This window comes from Rhinopithecus bieti, unplaced genomic scaffold (genome assembly GCF_001698545.2).
Source record: "Rhinopithecus bieti isolate Rb0 unplaced genomic scaffold, ASM169854v2 scaffold_48679, whole genome shotgun sequence".
In the NCBI taxonomy this organism is placed as follows: domain Eukaryota; kingdom Metazoa; phylum Chordata; class Mammalia; order Primates; family Cercopithecidae; genus Rhinopithecus; species Rhinopithecus bieti.
Window position 1 is genome coordinate 131,435 of NW_016819378.1, and position 20,785 is coordinate 152,219.

The window sequence follows — 20,785 nt, forward strand, 5'->3', positions numbered from 1 at the left end:
ATCACCGAGCGGCCTCCCGCGCATGCGCCATGGGGGCCAGGGGCAGCCCTGGGGATTCCGTTCCCAGAAGGCACCGCGCAGGCTGCTGCCGCTGCCGCCGCCGCCGCCGTCGCTGCCGCAGCCACCGCCGCAGCCACCGCCGCCTCCGCCGCTGCCCGGACGGGAGAGGGGCGGGGTCGGGCCCCCGCCCAGCGGACAGCGACGAGCCAACTGGAGGGGCCGCAGTGCGCATGCGGGAGCGCGCCTACCCCTCCCCCACAACCCCCCATTAATCCCCAAGAGAACAAACACCCCACGCGGCCCCCCTCCCTCCGCGGAAGGATCTGCGCCTCTTCCCAGGCCACTGGTGGCCAATCCCAGCCCTCCTCGGGGAGGGGCCCCTTCCAAAGCCACAGTCTGTTGCGGGAGCCAGGAATGCCAGGTCCGGGAGGGGCCAGGCCCGAAAGATGAAAGTCGCGACTTGCCCTGCCCCGCCCCAAAGGCTTCCCGGGTAGTGTGCTGAGACTTGACCCGCCTCTCCAGGTCAACATGTCACAACACGACCTCGGCCTGTCAAGTCACATGACCTCTGCCTGTCACTGACAACCTGGTCTGTCTTTAGGCCAGGAGAGACCATCTGGTCCACCCCCCACACCACCCCCATTTTCAGAGGGGAAATGGAGGTGTGGAGCAGCGGAGCAGCCTAACCAAAGACCTGTCACAGACACACCACTCCAGTCACAACCGGCCTTGTGACAGTTTCTACTTCTCTGGCTGCCCCCATGAGGGTATGACAGGATATGTAACAGGCCACCACATGGCCTCTGTTTTCAAGGCACAAGAAAAATACTTTGCATTCTGCGTGGTGCGTTTTACTTTTGTTCAAGTTGCCTCCAAGTTCATGGTTCTCATTTTACCTTTACAACTCTTTAATTTACAAACAAGGACGGTAAGATCCCTTGGTAAGTGAGGGGGAGTTGAGGCTAAAATCGCGGCTCCGGTCTCCCCAGTCCAGGGCGGTCCTGCGCTGAAGTGCACTTACACGTCCCAGGATGAGACTCCGCTGTAAATCTCGACCCGAACACCTAGGAGGCAGGCCTGTGCCGCGCTCCTCACAGCAGGGAGTCACAGGACTTGCTGTCTGGTACAGCAAGAGAGGGTCTTGGTCTTGGAGAAAGCCGTAAGAGTACAGTGGGGGAAAATAGGTGGCCAAACAGAATCGGGTCCACTGGGTAAAATACATGACTTCTGGCAGGCTGAGGGCTTAGCAACTCCAAGGTAAAAGTCAAGGGCGCTGTTGTGAGAGAAGCGGAAAATGACTACCAAGGGATTCCAGTACCTCGGCCCCTTCTGGGAGATTTACGGGGCTAGACCACCCCCGTTTTTTTGTTTTTCGTTTTCGGTGAAACGTAGTCTCGCTCTGTCACCCAGGCTGGAGTGCAGTGGCGCGATCTCGGTCACCGCAACAGACGCCTCCAGGGTTCAAGCGATTCTCCTGCCTCAGCCTCCAGCGTAGCTGGGATTACAGGCGCGCATCACCACACCCGGCTAATTTTTGTATTTTTAGTAGAGACGGGGTTTCACCATGTTGGTCAGGCTGATCTCGAACTCCTGACCTCAAGTGATCCGCTCTCCTCAGCCTCCCAAAGTGCTGGGATTACAGGCATGAGTCACCGAGCCCGGAGACCTCTTTAAGAAGACTCGAGATGTCGACAATCCCAGTGGATGGATACCAACTTTCAAAGGAAAAGTTCAAAAGGCCTATGTGCCCATTAGCTGGGAGGGGCCAAGGAAAATGGGAGTCCCTTATAGTGGAGGTAAAACGGCGGCTAAAGCTAGGTGGGCGGAACAGCAGCTTCTGGGGGAGACAAGCCGCAAAGAGACTCCACACGACCGACTAAGGACGGCCAACGCTGATAGCCGTTGGGGCCGTTGGGCGCCGGGAGCTGGCGCCCCGCCCTCTCTCCTTTTCCCCCACCCTCCGCACCTCCCACCACCCTCGTAGTCCCCTGCGCGTGCGCGTGCAGACACCGGTTGCCAAACATTGCATCATCCCCGCCCCCCTTTTCTCCCCTCCCCCCGCTACACTCCCCTCCGCGCGCGCGCATGACTCACCCACCGCCTCCGTGAAGCCTCGTGACCCAAAGCCACTTCCGGGTCCGACACTACGTCGACCCCCTAGCGAGAGGGAGCGACGGGGGCGGTCCTGCGAAGCTCCTGAGTGGCGGATACGAGGGACGAGGCGGGACCAATGCAGGCGTGCCACTTTCTGATTGGTAGGTTTTAGGGTCCCGCCCCTGAGAGGAGGGCAAGGCCATGGTAAAAGATTACAGCTAGGTGCTCCCGAGGTCAGAGGCTTAAGTCTAAGGCACTGAGCGTATCATGTTGAAGATGAGCGGGTGGCAGCCACAGAGCCAAAATCAGAGCTGGAACCTGAGGAGAGAGGCGAGTACTGACTCCCATCTGCCCTTTACCCTCCCGTCTCCTCAGAGTTGGGGCGTCCGCTCTTTAGGATTGGCCTCACCCCTCCACAGTGAAGTCAGGGACCGTCCGAGAGAGGAATGGGAAGAGTCTCTTATTCTGGGGTGGTGCATACAAACCCCTATTGCTTCGGACGACAGCGTCTCTTCACCCCTGCCCGCAGCCGGAGCATGGGCCCTGCTCTGTGCTGCTGGGTAAAGGGACCTCGGCTGCCCTAGGGAAATTCATTCTCTCCCGTAGCCAACTTTAGGCCACCTCGTTAGGCCTGCCCTGGGGGAGGCAGCAGGACACACCCCCGCTCTAAGACTGGGTTACCATCGCTCAAGCCGTTTCCGCCGGTTCGCCACCATCGGCCTTCTCCCTACCCAACCCCCAATCCTGTCTCAGTCTCAGCGTCTCTGGTGTCAGCATGGCCACCTCGGTAGCTGGGGCTACTGGACCCTGCAGGGCTGATAGGGGAACCTTGACACAAGCCTTTGGGAGGGGTGCCGATGGACAGGGAGCGGTGTGTTTTCCCTTTGCCGTTAGAGGGAAAGGTCTCTGGGCCTCCCGCACAAGAGAGCAGCCTGGATCTCTTAAGTGTAGGAGGCCATTTGGGGTCTCCCCAGGGTATTGTCCTTCCCTCGGGATTAGTCCCTGCCTCTTTAACCCGGTCCTGTCTCCCAGCTAATCTCTGTGTAACCATTGCATCAGGCCAGCCCCCTGTTTGGCTCTGCAGCTTTCTGACCTGAGGCTTCACTGCTGATGAAAGCCAAGTCCCACACACTGGAAGGCAAGGGAGGGTTCCCCAGGGAGGACAGCCCTGCAGAGAAATATTTCGGGCAATATTGCATCTCCAGTCCCTAGGGATCGGCAGCTGCCGCTCTGCGTCTGCCCCTTCCCTGTAAGAGAGATTGGGGGGGGAATTCATTCATTCTTAACAAATAGGTAATGAGGACCTACTGTGTGCCAAACAGTTTGGGGCTCAGGGAACATCCGTGAGCAAGAGGAAAAAATAATCTCAGTGGGAGGCCTACAGTAAACAAAATATAAGTGCCGTGGAGAAAGCTAAAGCAGAGAAAGGAATGGAGAATGTTCAGGATGGAGGTTACTGTGTTACATCAGGTGGTCAGGAATTACCTTAGGTAATTCCTCCACTCAAAACCCTCCAGTGACTTCCATGATATGAATTAGGAAGTCATTGGAGGGTTTTGAGCAGAGGAATGACCTGTTTTAAAAGGTTCACTCAGGCTACTGTATGGTGAATAGACTTACGGGGAGGGGTGGCAAGAGAAGAAATGGGAAGACCTTCTGCAATCAGGAAGTTTCTGCAGTAATTGAGAGATGGTAGTGAATTGATCTAGATTGGAAAGAATGGAATTAGAAGTGTTTAGGCCGGGCGCGGTGGCTCAAGCCTGTAATCCCAGCACTTTGGGAGGCTGAGGTGGGCGGATCACGAGGTCAGGAGATCGAGACCACCCTGGCTAATACGGTGAAACCCCGTCTCTACTAAAAAGTACAAAAAACTAGCCGGGCGAGGTGGCGGGCGCCTGTAGTCCCAGCTACTCAGGAGGCTGAGGCAGGAGAATGGTGTGAACCCGGGAGGCGGAGCTTGCAGTGAGCTGAGATCCGGCCACTGCACTCCAGCTTGGGCGACACAGCGAGACTCCGTCTCAAAAAAAAAAAAAAAAAGGAAAAATCTCAAAAAACCTAACAATGCATCTTAGATAACGAGAATAGCAAGAACAAACCAAACTTAAAACTAGAATAAAAGAAATAATAAAGATCAGAGCAGAAATAAATGAAATTGAAATAAAAAATACAAAAAAAATCAATAAAACAGAAGGGTGTTTTCTTTGAAAAGTTAAACAAAACTGACAAACCCTTAGCCAGACTAAGAATAAAAGAGAGAAAGTCCAAATAAATAAAATCAGAAATGAAAAAGGAGACATTACAACCAATACTGTAGAAATTCAAAGGATCATTAGTAGCTACTATGAGCAACTATATGCCAATACATTGCAAAATATAGAAGAAATGGACAAATTCCTAGATATATACAACCTACCAAGATTGAAACAGGAAGAAATCAAAAATCTGAACAGGTAGAAAGTAACAAGATTGAAGCCATAAAAAAATGTCTTCCAGTAAAGTAAAGCCCAGGACCCTACGGCTTCACTGCTGAATTCTATCAAACATTTAAGGAAGAACTAATACCCATCCTAGTCAAACTATTCCAAAAAAAATAAGAGGAGGGAATACTTCCAAAGTCATTTTAGGTAACCTGTATTACCCTGATACAAAAAAACAAAAACAAAACAAACAAACAAACAGAAAAAAGACATATAAATTGAAAAAAAAAATACTACAGGCTAATATCTCTGATAAATACTGATGTAAAAATCTTCAACAAAATACTAGAAAACAATGCAACAATACATTAGAAAGTTTCTTCATCATGACAAATTGGAAAATATCCCTGGGATGCAAGGATGGTTCAACATTTGCAAATCAGTCGACATGATACATCTTATAAACAGAATGAAGGATAAAATCACATGATCATGTCAATTGATGCTAAAAAAGCATTTCATAAAATTCAGCATCCCTTCAGCATAAAAACTCTCAAAAAACTTGGGATAGAAGGAACATACATCAACATAATAAAAATCATATGCCACAGACCCACAGCTAGTTTCATACTAAATGGGGAAAAACAGAAAGACTTTTCTCTAAAATCTGTAACACAACAAGGATGCCGATTGTCTCCACTGTTATTAAATATATTATTGGAAGTCCTAGCTAGAGCAATCAAATGAGAAAAATACAAAGGGCATCCAAATTGGAAAGGAAGAAGTCAAATTATCCTTGTTTGCTGATGATATAATCCTATATTAGGAAAAACCTAATGAAAGAAAACTATTAAAACACATAAATTCAGTAAAGTTGCAGAATACAAAATCAACATGCAAAAATCATTGCATTTCTATTTGCCAACAGTGAACAATGTGAAAAAGAAATTTTAAAATGTAGCCCCATTTACAATAGCCACACATAAAATTAAATACCTAGGAATTAACCAAAGAAGTGAAAGACCTCTATAATGAAAACTATAAAACACTGATGAGGGAAATTAAAAAAGATAACAAAAAGTAGAAAGATATTCCATGTTCATGGGTTGGAAGAATCAATATTGCTAAAATGTCCGTGCTACTCAAAGCAATCTACAGATTCAAAAACAGTCCTAAAATTTACACAGAATCACTAAAAGACCCCAAACAGACAAAGCTATCCTTGGCAAAAAGAACAAAACTGGGGGAATCACATTACCTGACTTCAAATTGTACTAAAGGGCTACAGTAACCAGAACAGCACGGTACTAGCATAAAAACAGGCACATAGACCAATGGAACATAACAGAGAACCAAGAAACAAATCCACACACCTACAGTGAACTCATTTTTGAAAAAGGTGCCAAGAACATATAATAGGGAAAAGACAATCTCATCAATAAATGGTGCTGGGAAAACCGAATATCCATTTGCAAAAGAATGAAACTATATCCCTATCTCTCACCATATACAAAAATCAAATCAAAATGGATTAAAGATTTAAATCTAAGACTTCAAACTATGAAACTATTACCAGAAAACTTTGGTGAAAATCTCCAGGACATTGGTCTCAGCAAAGATTTCTTGAGTAATACACCACAAGCACAGGCATCCAAAGCACAAAATGAACAAATGGGATCATATCAAGTTAAAAAGCTTCTGCAAGGCAAAGGATACAATTAACAAAGTGGAGACAACCCACAGAATGGGAGAAAATATTTGCAAACTATCCATCTGACAAAGGTTTAATAACTAGAATATAAAAGTAGCTCAAAGAACTCTACAGGAAAAAAACCTCATAATCCAATAAAAAAAATAGGCAAAATATTTGAATAGGCATTTCTCAAAAGAAGACATACAAATGGCAAACAGGCACATGAAAAGGTGCTCAACATCACTGGTCACCAGAGAAATGCAAATCAAAACTACAATGAGATATCATCTCGCCTCAGTTAAAATGGCTTTTATTCAGAAGACAACCAACAAATGCTGGCAAGGATGTGGAGAAAAGGGAACCTTTGTACACTGTTAGTGGGAATGTAAATTAGTACAACCACTATGGAGAACAGTTTGAAGGTTCCTCACACACTAAAAATAGAGCTACCATATTACCCAGTAATCCCATTGCTGGTTATATACCCAAAAGAAAGGAAATCAGTGTATCTAAGAGATATCTGCACTTCTATGTTTGTTGCAGCACTGTTTTTTCAGCAGCTAAGTTTTGGGAGTAATCTAAGGGTCCAGCAGCAGACGAATGGATAAAGAAAATGTGGTGCTTACACACAATGAAATATTATTCAGCCACAAAACGAATGAGATACAGTCATTTGCAGCAACATGGATGGAACTGGAGATCATTATGTTAAGTGAAAGAAGTCAGGCACAGAAAGACAAACATGGGATGGTCTCACTTATTTGTGGGATCTAAAAATCAAAACAATTGAACTTATGGACATAAACAGTAGAAGGATGGTTAGCAGAGGCTAGGAAGGGTAGTGAGGGGTTTGAGGGGATTTGGGGATGGTTAATGGGTACAAAAAAGTTAGAAAAAATGAGCAAGACCTACTATTTGATAGCACAATAGGGTAACTATAGTCAATAATAACATAATTGTATATTTTTAAATAACTTAAATAATGTAATTGGATTATTTGTAACTCAAAACATAAGTGGTTGAGGGGATGGATACCCCATTTGCCATGATGTGCTTGTTTCACAATGCATACCTATATGAAGACATTTTATGTGCCTGATAAATATATACACCTCCTATGTACACATAANCTCAAAAAAAAAAAAAAAAAAAAAAAGGAGGGGTTTAGATTCTTCTAAGCAAAGTTTTAAAAGTCATTTTAAAGAATGAGTTAAGGGCTGGGCATGGTGGCTCATGCCTGTAATCCCAGCACTTTGGGAGACCAGAGTGGATCACACGAGGAGTTCAGGAGTTCAAGACCAGCCTGGCCAACATGGTGAAACCCCATCTTTACTAAAAATACAAAAATTAGCCAGGCATGGTAGTGCATGCCTGTAATCCCAGCTACGCTGGAGGCTGAGGCAGGAGAATCGCTTGAACCCAGGAGGCGAAGGTTGCAGAGCCAAGATTGCGCCACTGCCCTCCAGCCTGGGCAAAAAGAGTGAGACCCGTCTCAAAAAAAAAAAAAAAGAGTTAAAATTTGTAGTACTTTGGATTCCAGGGTGTGAGAGAAGAGGAATGAAGGATGATAGCAAGGTTTTTAGCTTAAGCAACTAGAGTTGTCATCTGAGATGGGGATGACCTTGGAAGGGGAAAATCAACAAGTTTGCACAGTCTTAGATGCCTGTTAGACATTGAAAAAGAAATGGCAAGTAGGCAGTAGACAGCAGAGTCGGAAGTTCTGGAAGAGGTCCAGACTGGAAATGTACGTTTGGAGGATGTCAGTGTGGGAATGGATTTAGGAAAATGCTACGATTTGTTCCCTTCCCTGTAGTTTAGTCTTTACCCTGGCAGGTTTAAGGCCTGCCTTGAATTTAGAGAAAGCTGAGTTGGCCAGAACTTTGCTATTATGTAACCAGGATTACAAATGTCAGCAACTAAAAATAAAAAAAGTCAGGCCCTCTTCTGCCCTTGGAAATGGCTACAGGGACCAAGTATGCATACCCCACAAGACCAGAAGTAAGGACGGACCAGTAGGAGGCTGGAGATAAAAGAAAAATAAGGGCCCAGCACAGTGGCTCACGCCTATAATCCCAGCACTTTGGGAGGCGAGTGGATCACGAGGTCAAGAGATGGACACTATCCTGGCCAACACAGTGAAATCCCATCTCTACTAAAAACACAAAAATTAGCTGGGCGCGGTGGCGTGCACCTGTAGTCCCAGCTACTTGGGAGGTTGAGGCAGAAGAATCACTTGAACCCTGGAGGCAGAGGTTGCAGTGAGCCGAGATTGCGCCACTGCACTCCAGCCTGGCAACAGAGCGAGACTCTGTCTCAAAAGAAAAGAAAATAAGTTGCCTCTCCCCTTCCAAAAATGGCTAACATTTCTCTTTGTTGCCCACAGTGTTCAAGAAGGAAGTGTATCTTCATACATCACCACACCTGAAAGCAGGTAAACTTAACCTACCCTTTCCCAAAACCAAGTCCTAAGAGATGCTGCTTAGCCTCATTTTGCTGAGACCCTAAGAGATTATGAAAAGACCTAGATAAGATGGGAGGAGGGTTTGAATCTGAGCAAGCTTTTGCTATCAGGCTGTCTATTCTCCTGGCTTGCTCCTACAAGGTGAGCAAACCACTTTTCTTAAAGAATGTCCTAATGGAAAGATGGTCCTCAAAGAAAGCCCCAACAAAGACAACTGGTTTGCCTTACCAGTCTTCAGTCCCCATCAGGGTTAAACTTTCACTAGTCTTCAGTCTCACTTGCGAACTCTATTGATAGTTTCCAGGAGCAATTACCAGGTCATTTGTGCTCCCTTCTCCTGTGTGGGGAGCTCAAATAGTCCTTCAGCTCAGCCTAACCTTGATGGGGACTGAGGAATTTGACTAGTCCTCCAGATCCCCTAAGCATGGATATCCAGGCACTTTGCTTCTTCAAGTCCTGGGCAAAAGCAAGGAGGGAATATTAATATAGACTAGGGGTTGATAAATTTTAAAGGGCAGGATAATAAATATTTTAGATGTTAAGAGCCCTATAGTCTCTAGCGTGACTCTTCATCTCTGCCACTGTAGCACCAAAGCAGCCATAAACAATATGTAAATAAACAGATGTGGCTGTTTTCCAATACAACTTTACCTACAAAAACAGGCATCAGACCAGCTTGCCAACCTGTGGCATAGACTGTTTGCTACATGGAGCTTGTTCCAGCCACTCCCCATTACCCTGCAAATGTGCTTTTCCAGACGGATCCAACTGCAGAGATGGCAGCTGAGTCATTGCCTTTCTCCTTCGGGACACTGTCCAGCTGGGAGCTGGAAGCCTGGTATGAGGACCTGCAAGAGGTCCTGTCTTCAGATGAAAATGGGGGTACCTATGTCTCACCTCCTGGAAATGAAGAGGTAAGAATGCTAGGCCTAAAGCTAAAGGGGGATGTTACCTTTTCCTTCTCAATTAATATCTATGTTCCCTTTCCTCATTTCCTTGAAGGAAGAATCAAAAACCTTTACCACTCTTGACCCTGCTTCGCTGGCTTGGCTGACCGAGGAGGAGCCAGAACCAGCAGAGGTCACAAGCACCTCCCAGAGCCCTCGCTCTCCAGATTCTAGTCAGAGCTCCCTGGCTCAGGAGGAAGAGGAGGAAGACCAAGGGAGAACCAGAAAACGGAAACAGAGTGGCCATTCCCCAGCCCGGGCTGGAAAGCAGCGCATGAAGGAGAAAGAACAGGAGAATGAAAGGAAAGTGGCACAGCTAGCTGAAGAGAATGAACGGCTCAAGCAGGAAATCGAGCGCCTGACCAGGGAAGTAGAGGCGACTCGTCGAGCTCTGATCGACCGAATGGTGAATCTGCACCAAGCATGAACAATTGGGAGCATCAGTCCTCCACTCGGGCCACACTACCCACCTTTCCCAGAAGTGGCTACTGACCACCCTCTCACTAGTGCCAATGATCTCTCACTAGTGCCAATGATGTGACCCCCAATCCCACATATTCGGGGGAAGGCTTGGAGTACACAAAAGGAAAGGGTCTCGCTTGTATATAGAGATTGTACATTTATTTATTACTGTCCCTATCTATTAAAGTGACTTTCTATGAGCCAAGGTCTTTTACTTTTTCTTCTTGCCTTTAGGGGCTTCAGGGGGTTTTCCCTCAGCTACAGCCAACTGTTTCTTTAGATCCAAGAGTTTCGCCACCTCCGCAGCAACCTGGTTCTTGTCTGCCTTTTGTGCTTTCAGTTCTCGGACAATGTTGCCCTAAGATAAAGGGGGGTGGGAAGGGTAACAGTGAGGCAAGAAAAAGATCTATTTAGGATTCAGCTTGTCCAGTCTCCCACAGGGCTTAAGCTTCATACTTGTTTTGTCACTTCATCCATCAGCGCTTGTATCTGCTGTGGCCCGGCTGTTGTAACAGTCTCTATAACTGCTGGCTTTGGGGACGTTTTTGCCTGGAGGACAACAACAAAGTTATCACCAGCAACCATAAATATCCCCTAACCTCCAGTTTTATACAGCATCTCAGAGGGAAAGTGATTACCTTTAAGTCGAAGGTCTCTTCTAGCTAAGACAGGAAAGAAAAACTAAGTGAGGAAGCAGCAGGGCCAAAAGATGGAAAGAGTGATGGGTGAGGACTACTTAGGGAAATTAAGGGAGTGATGCTATGGCTGTTGTGAAGCGAGGGCACAGCCTTTAGCTTTTCTCACCTGGCCCCCTCCAAAGCGCTGCCTTAAACTTTCAATCTGGTCATTTTCCAATTTTTGGAACAAGGGACTGACCTGTAAAAAAAAAGTTCCAGAAACATCTGCTGATTAGATAACAGACTCTACCAGACTATACAGATGACCTCTCCAACCCCAATCTCTGATATGTTTTAGAAAGAACGAGCATAACACTGAGCTAATATCTGCTGATTTTAGGAAATCAGCGATAGCTTTCCCTATGAAACCCCAAATAATTTATAGGGTCAAAGATTCTTTAAGCGCTCTAAGGATGCTAGGCTGATCCAGAAGTTTAGCGATCTACTTACTTTTTTTTTTCATTTTGTGTCGAAGAGGAAATGGCTATTTCCTCTTTTTCACTGCCCACTATCTGCTAGCATTGTGGAGACTAGGTGACCAGTGTTTCTTCAAATATCTGTTTACCAGTTAGTTTTGTGTGCCAGGTTCTGGTTTCTGGCATGAAGAACAATGAGGATGTACAGATAATTCTGGACTTGTGAATGACCACCAAAGACTTTATATCAGAAACTTGAGTCCCATGACCAAAGTAACACTGGAGAGATGTTAGGTCTTCTCTCACCCACTCCAAAAGCTGCATAGCAAAAGTATCAATTTTAAGACAGGCTGGCTCTTCCACCTACTGTGCCAATCTGGTGTCCTGCTGGTAAGGTACACAGGAAGTTTGTCAGCAGGATACTGCAGGCTGGAGGTGGGAGCTGCAGCTGGGCCTGGATTGTGGCACTAACCGTGGGCATGTAAGGCTGAAGCATGACAGAGAGCAAGGCAGCTATATTTACTGCCAAGCCAGTCACTGTGCCTGCCCGTTGCCTGAGGAAGAAGAGATATTAGTCAAGACCTCCAGGAGGATACAGCTTACAAGCCACTTTATTCCTTTAGCCAACCCTCCCCGCTTACCTACCTGTCAGCCTCACTGCCTTTAATCCGCTTCCAGGGCTCATTCACCTGAATGTATTGGTTGCCATGTCGAGATATGGTGAGGATACTGCGCAAGGCATCCCGGATCCTGGGAAGGGAGGAAGCAGGCCAAGGTGTAATGTCCTACAGGGACCCATACAAGGCTCTCAACACGCCAGCAGATGACACAGAGATGTCAGTTACTTACCGAACCTTCTCAAGCAGCTGGTGATAGCGCTGGAGCTCCAGGGTGACATGGGCCAGCAGGCGCTGATCATCAGGGGTGAGCACCATCTCAGGCACATAGCCCCCAAAGAACTTAGACACAAACATCCCAGCTCTTGGTTGGGAGTAGGAAAGGAGAAGTGGAAAAAAGAGAGGAAGTTATTATCCAGTCTCCTCCTTAGAATTTGACCCCATTTCCACAACTGTACATTCTCTCAGGATTCCTGCCTAGAACAGGTAACTCCTGGCTTCCTCAAGCCAGTAGACAAGGCTTAACAAATTAATTATTTACTCTCTCTCTCCCCTAAGAATCTGACTCTGCACATAAAAAAATCTGATTAAGTTAAACAACTCTATTTCTTATTTTTAAGAAGTCATTACTCAAAATGACCAAGCTGAAATATGTGTTAATTGCTATCAAACAAATACTCTAGGTAAGGAATTTTTTTTTTTTTTTTTTTTTTTTTTGAGGAGTCTCGCTCTGTTGCCCAGGCTGGAGCACAGTGGCATGATCTTGGCTCACTGCAATCTGCCTCCCGGGTTCAGGTGATTCTCCTGCCTCAGCCTCCCGAGTAGCTGGGATTACAGATGTGTGCCACCATGCTCGGCTAATTTTTGCATTTTCAGTGGAGACGGGGGTTTCACCAGGTTGGCCAGGCTGGTCTCGAACTCCTGTAGGTAAGGACTATTTATTAAATGTGGTTAATGACCAAACCTGAGAGTGAGTAGCAGGACTGACCTATAAGGGTCCAGGGTTCAGAGAGCGTGACTAAAGAATCCTAAGCTACGGAGGATACTGCTTTAGATTGCAGAAGAGCTGAGATAGGCACCAATGATAGAATGTGAGCCTAAGGTAACAAAAACTCTGAGTATAGCAGAAGCCCTTTTTTTAATTTTGAGACAGGATCTCCCTCTATTGCCAAGGCTGGAGTGCAGGGGTACAAGCACTGCTCCACTGCAGCCTCAATCTCCCGAGCTCAAGAGACTATCCTGTCTCAGCATCCTGAGTGGCTGGGACTACAGGTGTGCACCACCACGCCTGGCTGATTATTTTTGTAGAAATGGGAGACTCATTTTTTTTTTTTTTGAGACGGAGTCTCGCTCAGTCGCCCAGGCTGGAGTGCAGTGGCGCGATCTCGGCTCACTGCAAGCTCCACCTCCCGGGTTCACGCCATTCTCCTGCCTCAGCCTCCCAAGTAGCTGGGACTACAAGTGCTCGCCGCCATGCCCGGCTAATTTTTTGCCTTTTTAGTAGAGACGGGGTTTCACTGTGTTAGCCAGGATGGTCTCGATCTCCTGACCTCGTGATCCGCCCGCCTCGGCCTCCCAAAGTGCTGGGATTACAGGCGTGAGCCACCGCACCAGGCCGGGAGACTCATTATGTCGGTCAGGCAAGTCCTGGCCTCAAGTGATCCTCCTGCCTTGGCCTCCCAAAGTGCTGGGATTACAGACGTAAGGCACCATGCCCAGCCCACAGAAGCCTCCTACCCCCACACCAAAATAACCCTTTCTTCAGCCAAACTTTTCAATGATCTGCAGGTGAACTATTTTGCTAGGAGAGAATACATCTTCAATTCTACAAAGAACAGTAATAAGAACACAATTTACAAAAACCCACTTTATAACCAACTTTGCTAAATCACATCTCTATAGCTAACTGTTCCATCAAGCATACATAGCCTCGTATGTGCTAGGAATAGATCCCAATTAATAGAAATCAACTTTCCACACTGTCCTCACAGCCTCCTATCCATTTTCTAGTTCTCTCCACATTCCCATCTCCTGAGGGAAAATAAGCCCCACCCCAGCTCACTGCTAACTCTGACCCCTTACCAATTCCCACCTGTTGATGAAGTTGCCCAGGTTGTTAAGCAGCTCAGAATTATTCTTCAGCAGCAGGTCTGTCCAGGAGAAAGCACTGTCCTGGCCCTCAGGCCGAATGTACAGCAGATAGAAGCGCCAGATGTCGGCAGGGATCCCCGTGTCCTGGGCCATGTCCCCAAACACTCCCACACCCCGGCTCTTAGAGAATTTCCCATCCTCATAGTTCAGGTACTCTGGACAGAGGAGAATGAAAACCATCTGCTCAAATCACATCCTTCCCCTCTCTAGCCCACTAACTCTTCCTTCTTTCCTCTTTCTAACCTCAACTATGGTTGTCTAGCAACATTCCTCCTTAAGGGGCTGGTATGCTCAGATTTTGGGAATCCCTTCCTATCCATTCTGGCCCTTTTTTGTCTTTGCTTGTATCTACTACAGAGTTTTAGCTTTGGACTTTTGCTTTTTTTTTTTTTTTTTTTTTTGAGACGGAGTCTCGCTCTGTCGCCCAGGCTGGAGTACAGTGGCCGGATCTCAGCTCACTGCAAGCTCTGCCTCCTGGGTTTACGCCATTCTCCTGCCTCAGCTTCCCGAGTAGCTGGGACTACAGGCGCCCGCCACCTCGCCCGGCTAGTTTTTTGTATTTTTTAGTAGAGACGGGGTTTCACCGTGTTAGCCAGGATGGTCTCGATCTCCTGACCTCGTGATCCGCCCGTCTCGGCCTCCCAAAGTGCTGGGATTACAGGCTTGAGCCACCGCGCCCGGCTGGACTTTTGCTTTCTTCAGGTTCTTGTTTCATTTCTCTAGGTTGAGTTCTCATTTTAATTATTTCCTATTTCATCTCAACTCCTAACTCAAGACAGCAGCTCTCTAAGATCTTTTTCCAAGTACTGCCTCAACCCTCATTTCCTATGAACACCCCATCAGTAGTCTTCCAGGGTACTTACCTGTAGCAATGAGGTGGCTGACCAAGGTATAGTTATCCTCAGCTCCTAGGGCTGAGCAAGGAAAGACTATCCCATGGAAAGGGACATTGTCTTTGGCCATGAACTGATATAGGTCCACCTAAGGGAATGTAGTTAGGAGAGATTTCCTGAGACCTTCTTCAAAGGCCCAAGGAAGACCAGACACCCAACCCTAACACCCACACCCTACCGCCTACCCTCCCCATGCACAGCCTAACCAAGAACTGCTCACTTGCTCTGGGTTCTTCCACCATCTCTCCCACTGGTCTGTGTAGTTGGCTGTGATGGACAAATAGCCAATAGTGGCATCAAACCAGACATAGAATACCTGGAGGTCAGGAGGAGGTAAACATGTTAGGGACCAATCCAAAGTCTCAAACTGAAACAAGACAATCAGCAGTCTATTCTGCTGGCCCAGGGTCTCAACACCAAAGCTGAATGATATGAATAAAAAACGGTTTTTACCTTGTCTTCAAAACCTTCTAAGGGTACAGGGGTTCCCCATTTGAGGTCTCGGGTTATGCAGCGTGGCTTGAGGCCATCCCGAAGCCAAGAGCGGGTGATAAACCGGGCATTGGGAGTCCAGTCACTGCCAGGCAATGTCCTCCCCAACCACTCCTCCAGTCGCTTCTCCAGCTGAGATAACGGAGAAAGACAAGAGGGTTGATTTAGGAAAGTCTTGTATATGGTTAGCATAAGGATAAACACAACCTTTTTGGAGCACAATTTGGCAATATATAACTTTTTTTTTTTTGGAGACAGAGTCTAGTTCTGTTGCCCAGACTGGAGTGCAGTGGTGCAATCACAACCACAGCTCACTGCAGCCTAAACCTCCTGGGCTCAAGCAATCCTCCTACCTCATCATCCCCAGTAGCTGGGATCCCAGGTGCACACCACGTCAGACTAATTTTTGTAACTGTTGTATAAACAGGGTTTTGCCACATTGCCCAGGCTGGTCTTGAACTCCTGAACTCAAGCAATCTGCCCACCTCAGCCTCCAAAAGGGCTGGGACTACAGTTGTGAGCCACCATGCCCAGACTTAACTAGATTTTTAACACACAGCCAGTGGCTTGCGCCTGTAATCCCAGCTACTCTGAAGGCTGATGCAGGAGGATCACTTGAGGACGGGAGTTCATGACCATCCTGGGCAACACAGCAAAATCCTGTCCCTAAAAAAAAATTTTTTTATTTTTAAAAATATGGAACACTTCACAAGTTTGCATGTTATTCTTGTGTAGAGAACGTGCTAATCTGCTCCATATCAGGATCTCACTGTCACCCAGGCTGGAGTACAGTGGCACATCATGGCTCACTGCAGCCTCAACCTTCCGAGCTTAAGTGATCCTTCCACCTCAGCCTCTTGAGTAGCTGGCACGACAGGCACGTGCCACCACACCTGGTTAATTTTTGTATTTTTAGTAGAGATGGGTTTCACCAAGTTGCCCACCCTGGTCTCAAACTCCTGGGCTCAAGCAATTCTCCCGCCTCAGCCTCCCAAAATGTTGGAAGTTGGAATTACAGGCATAAGCCACAGTGCCCAACCAATTTTTTCTTTTTTTTAATAGAGACAGGGTCTTGCTTTGTTGCCCAGGCTATTCTTGAACTCCTGGCTTCCAGTGATCCTCCTGCCTCAGCCTCCCAAAAGTGCTGGAATTATAGGCATGAACCACCATGGCCAGCCGAGGAAATGCAAAACAGAAAAAAAAAAATTTTTTTTTTGTTCTTTTTTTTAGGTAGGGTATCATTCTGTTGCCCAGCCTGGTCTCAAACTCCCAGGCTCAAGCAATCCTCCAGTCTCGGCTTCCCAAAGCATTGGGATTACAGGTGTAAACCAGCATGCCCAACCAAAAAAAAAATCTTTTTTTTTTTGAGATGGAGTCTCGCTCAGCTGCCCAGGCTGGAGTGCAGTGGCATGATCTCGGCTCACTGCAACCTCCCCACCCCCAAGTTCAAACGATTCTCCTGCCTCAGCCTCCCAGGTAGCTGGGACTACAGGTGGGTACCACCAGACCCAGTTAATTTTTGTATTTTTAGTAGAGGTGAGGTTTCACCATGCTGGCCAGAATGGTCTCGATCTCTTGACCTCGTGATCCACCTGCCTTGGCCTCCCAAAGTGCTGGGATTACAAGCGTGAGTCACCACGCCCAGCCAAATTTTTTTTTAATTAGCCAGGCATGGTAGTACACACCTGTAGTCCCAACTACTCAGAAAGCTGAAGCAAAAGGACAACTGGAGCCTGGGAGTTTGAGGGTGCAGTGAGCTATGATTATGCCACTGTACTCCAGCATGGATGACAGAGACCCTGTCTCTAGAAAAAAATTTTGTTTGAACATACTTGACTGTATACCCTTAGTCTAGGGGAGGAATCAGGATTGTCAACAAATCCTAAACTCTTTTTTTTTTTTTTTTTTGAGACAGAGTCTCGCTCTGTCACCCAGGCTGGAGTGCAGTGGCTGGACCTCAGCCCACTGCAAGCTCCGCCTCCCGGGTTTACGCCATTCTCCTGCCTCAGCCTCCCGAGTAGCTGGGACTACAGGCGCCCGCCACCTCGCCCGGCTAGATTTTTTGTATTTTTTAGTAGAGACGGGGTTTCACCGTGTTAGCCAGGATGGTCTCGATCTCCTGACCTCGTGATCCGCCTATCTCGGCCTCCCACAGTGCTGGGATTACAGGCTTAAGCCACTGTGCCCAACCACCTAAACTCTTTTTAATAGGTTATTTTTTTTGTAGACGTACCAGCAAAGCAATTCTGAAATTGTTTTAGGTGTATTGTAGGATTGAGCTAATAAGTAAATGTGCTGATGCTTATTGAGAACCAGGATACCTACAGTGGAAGAAGGTAGATAGAGACATGAAATAAATAAGAGAAAGTGACGAAGAACTCTGTGGGGATGAACTGAAATTGCAGGTGTCCATGTGAACCTAAAATAAATACCAACTGGCCGGGCACGATGGCTCACGCCTGTAATCCCAGTACTTTGGGAGGCTGAGGCAGGCGGATCACCTGAGGTCAGGAGTTAGAGATCAGCCTGGTCAACATGGTGAAACCCCATCTCTACTAAAAATACAAAAAAAAAAATTAGCTGAGTGTGGTGGCGGGTACCTGTGATCCTAGCTACTCGGGAGGCTGAGGCAGGAGAATTGCTTGAACCCTGGAGGTAGAGGTTGCAGTGAGCCAAGATCGTGCCACTGCACTCCAGCCTAGGTAACAGCGAGACCCTGTCTCAAAACAAACAAACAAACAACAACAACAAAAAAAAAAACAAATACCAACTCTCTTTGCTGAAAGGTTCTAGTAGCAACGATACCCAGTAGCAATGAGCACATCTACCACCTAGATTTCGGTATCTAATACTGTTCCCTACTAAATTAAACTCAAGGTTGGTGACACAGTTGATTTCAAGGCTGAACCAGATGAACCTAGAGTATCTCTTTATGCCACAAATTAAGGAAGGGTTTAAAAAATGATGGGAGAGCCGGGCGTGGTGGCTCAAGCCTGTAATCCCAGCACTTTGGGAGGCCGAGACGGGCGGATCACGAGGTCAGGAGATTGAGACCATCCTCGCTAACACGGTGAAATTCCGTCTCTGCTAAAAAATACAAAAAACTAGCCGGGCGACGTGGCGGGCGCCTGTAGTCCCAGCTACTTGGGAGGCTGAGGCGGGAGAATGGCGTAAACCCGGGAGGCGGAGCTTGCAGTGAGCTGAGATCCGGCCACTGCACTCCAGCCTGGGTGACAGAGCAAGACTCTATCTCAAAAAAAAAAAAAAAAAAAAAGAAAATAAATTTAGGACAGGAAAGGATTATAAGAAATTGAAAAAAATAGGAATCCATGAGTCTATACTGATAATAAACAGCTAACCAAATTTAAAAATAAATGGAGGGAGAAGGATAAATATAGAGGGTAGTGGTAGAGTTGGAAAATCACCATAATAAAGGTAAAAATTATCAATGAATGCTAAATTTAGAGGGAATATTTTGTTCATGAAGAGCAAAGTATTGCATTATCTTAAAGTATATTCCCACAAGGCTGGGCGTGGTGGTTCACGCCTGTAATCCCAACACTTTGGGAGGCCAAGGCGGGTGAATCACTTGAGGTCAGGAGTTTGAGACCAGGCTGGCCAACATGGTGAAACCCTATCTCTATTAAAAACACAAAAATTAGCCAGGCATGGTGGTATGTGCCTATAATCCCAGCTACTCGAAGGCTGAGACTGGAGAATCGCTTGAACTTGGGAGGTGGAGGTTGCAGTGAGCTGAAATCATGCCACTGCACTCCAGTCTGGCCGACAGAGCAGGACTCCATCTCAAGAAAAGAAAAAAATAAAGTGTATTCCCAGACTGCTCATAAGTTGCAATGGGGAAAATAGTAATTACACAGTGGACAAACTGAGTAACACCTGACCAAAGTTGAGATTCCCAGTGAAGGGGATGGCCATCGTGTGCCTCTGAAAAGGACACAATGTCATTTATGTAGCATTCCAACCAAGAATGCATAGCCTGAATCTAATCACGAGGAAACACCCAACAAACCCAACATGAGGACTATTATATTTTATGCATTTATTTATTTTTGAGACAGGGTCTCACTTTGTTGCCCAGACTGGAGTGAGTGGTGCAATCATGGCTCACTATAGCTTTCAGCTCCTCAGCTCAAAGCAACCCTCCTACCTTAGCCTCCCAAGTAGCTGTGGCCAGAGGTGTGCACCACCATATTTGGCTCAATTTTTTTCTTCCTTTTTTTTTTTTGAGACAGGGTCTCACTCTGTCGCCCAAGCTGCAGTGTAGTGTTTCAATCACGGCTCACTGCAGCCTCAAACCTTCCCAGGCTCAGGTGATCTTCCCACCTCAGCCTCCTGAGTGGCCGGGACTACAGCCACACACAACCATGCCCAGTTAACGTTTGTATTTCTTGTAGAGATGGGGTCTCACCATGTTGCCCAGGCTGGTCTCAAAGTCCTAGGCTCAAGTCATCCACCTACCTAGACTTTGCAAAGTGTTGGGATTAACATGTGAGCCACTGCGCCCAGGCCAGGATAATTGTTTCACGTTTGTAGAGTCAGGGTCTTGCCAAGTTGCTCAGGCTGGTCTCAAACCCCTGGGCTCAAGCAATCCTCCTGCCTCAGCCTCCCAAAGTAATGGAATTACAGGCGTGAGTCACTGCATGTGGCATTTAATTTTTTTTTCTATTTTTTGAGATGGAGTCTTGCTCTGTCACCCAGGCTGGAGTGCAGCAGCACGATCTCGGCTCACTGCCAGTTCCACCTCCCGGGTTCACGCCATTCTCCTGCCTCAACCTCCCAAGTAGCTGGGACTACAGGCACCGGCCACCACGCCCGGCTAATTTTTTGTATTTTTAGTAGAGACGGAGTTTCACCATGTTAGCCAGGATGGTCTCGATCTTCTGACCTCGTGACCCACCGGACTCAGCCTCCCAAAGTGCTGGGATTACAGGCGTGAGCCACCGCATCCGGCCTCGTGAGCCACTGCGTCCGACCTAATATTTTTATACTTTAGAGATAGGGTCTCACTCTGTTGCCCAGGCTGGAGTGTAGTGGCACAATCACAGCTCCCTGTAACGTCAAACTACTGGGCTCAAATGATCCTCCCACCTCAGCCTCTTACATAGCTGAGACTACAGGATCGCACCACCATACCTGGCTAATTTTTCATTTTTCGATTATTTTGTAGAGACAGTGTCTCACTACGTTTTCCAGGCTGGTCTCCAACTCCTGGCATCAACAGATCCTCCCACCTCAGCCTCCTACAGTGCTAGGATTACAAGCATGATGAGCCACTGTGCCCAGCCTTTTATTTTTTATTTTCTCCAAGCCCAGGGTACAGAAGGAGGAACACTGTATTTTAAAAAGGAGGTCAGGCTGGGCATGGTGGCTCACACCTGTAATCCCAGCACTTTGGGAGGCTGAGGTGGGCGGATCACCTGAGGTCAGGAGTTCCAGACCAGCCT

The 20,785-nt window shown here is 47.1% G+C and overlaps 2 protein-coding genes and 1 long non-coding RNA gene across 5 annotated transcripts in view; 2 read left to right on the forward strand and 1 right to left on the reverse strand.

Annotated features, from left to right (window-relative positions):
* Positions 1-840, forward strand: part of LOC108519686 (uncharacterized) — a 1,560-nt gene extending 720 nt beyond the window's left edge. Inside the window, exon 2 of the long non-coding RNA XR_001882689.1 lies at positions 523-840. This is a non-coding gene — a long non-coding RNA (uncharacterized LOC108519686). The remainder of the gene's footprint in view (positions 1-522) is intronic.
* Positions 841-2,142: 1,302 nt separating this feature from the next.
* Positions 2,143-10,279, forward strand: DDIT3 (DNA damage inducible transcript 3). Of its 3 annotated transcripts, none has more exons than XM_017858857.1 (4): positions 2,143-2,255; positions 8,588-8,635; positions 9,424-9,579; positions 9,668-10,275. In XM_017858857.1, the coding sequence occupies exons 3-4, from the start codon at positions 9,442-9,444 to the stop codon at positions 10,037-10,039; spliced, it is 510 nt and encodes a 169-aa protein (XP_017714346.1). In that variant the 5' UTR covers positions 2,143-2,255; positions 8,588-8,635; positions 9,424-9,441; the 3' UTR covers positions 10,040-10,275. The 3 variants fall into 3 exon arrangements, with proteins under 3 accessions (XP_017714346.1, XP_017714344.1, XP_017714345.1); XM_017858855.1 differs by lacking the exon at positions 2,143-2,255 and adding an exon at positions 2,295-2,424 and having other exon boundaries at positions 9,329-9,579; positions 9,668-10,277; XM_017858856.1 differs by lacking the exon at positions 2,143-2,255 and adding an exon at positions 2,299-2,424 and having other exon boundaries at positions 9,668-10,279.
* The window catches only part of MARS1 (methionyl-tRNA synthetase 1), a 25,512-nt gene continuing 14,938 nt past the window's right edge, over positions 10,212-20,785 (reverse strand). The window contains exons 10-20 of the mRNA XM_017858851.1: positions 15,282-15,452; positions 15,049-15,144; positions 14,799-14,916; positions 13,877-14,090; positions 12,017-12,148; positions 11,813-11,917; positions 11,535-11,721; positions 10,879-10,950; positions 10,713-10,736; positions 10,531-10,623; positions 10,212-10,432 (exon numbers count right to left, since the gene is read on the reverse strand). Of these exons, the coding sequence (XP_017714340.1) occupies positions 10,286-10,432; positions 10,531-10,623; positions 10,713-10,736; positions 10,879-10,950; positions 11,535-11,721; positions 11,813-11,917; positions 12,017-12,148; positions 13,877-14,090; positions 14,799-14,916; positions 15,049-15,144; positions 15,282-15,452 (1,359 nt within the window). The 3' untranslated portion in view covers positions 10,212-10,285. The remainder of the gene's footprint in view (positions 10,433-10,530; positions 10,624-10,712; positions 10,737-10,878; positions 10,951-11,534; positions 11,722-11,812; positions 11,918-12,016; positions 12,149-13,876; positions 14,091-14,798; positions 14,917-15,048; positions 15,145-15,281; positions 15,453-20,785) is intronic.

Bases quoted from the DNA above. Each gene is read 5' to 3' on its own strand.
- DDIT3 (XM_017858855.1), top strand. From the start codon at position 9,373: ATGGAGCTTGTTCCAGCCACTCCCCATTACCCTGCAAATGTGCTTTTC. The intron at 9,580-9,667 runs GTAAGAATGCTA...ATTTCCTTGAAG, and splicing joins CACCTCCTGGAAATGAAGAG to GAAGAATCAAAAACCTTTAC.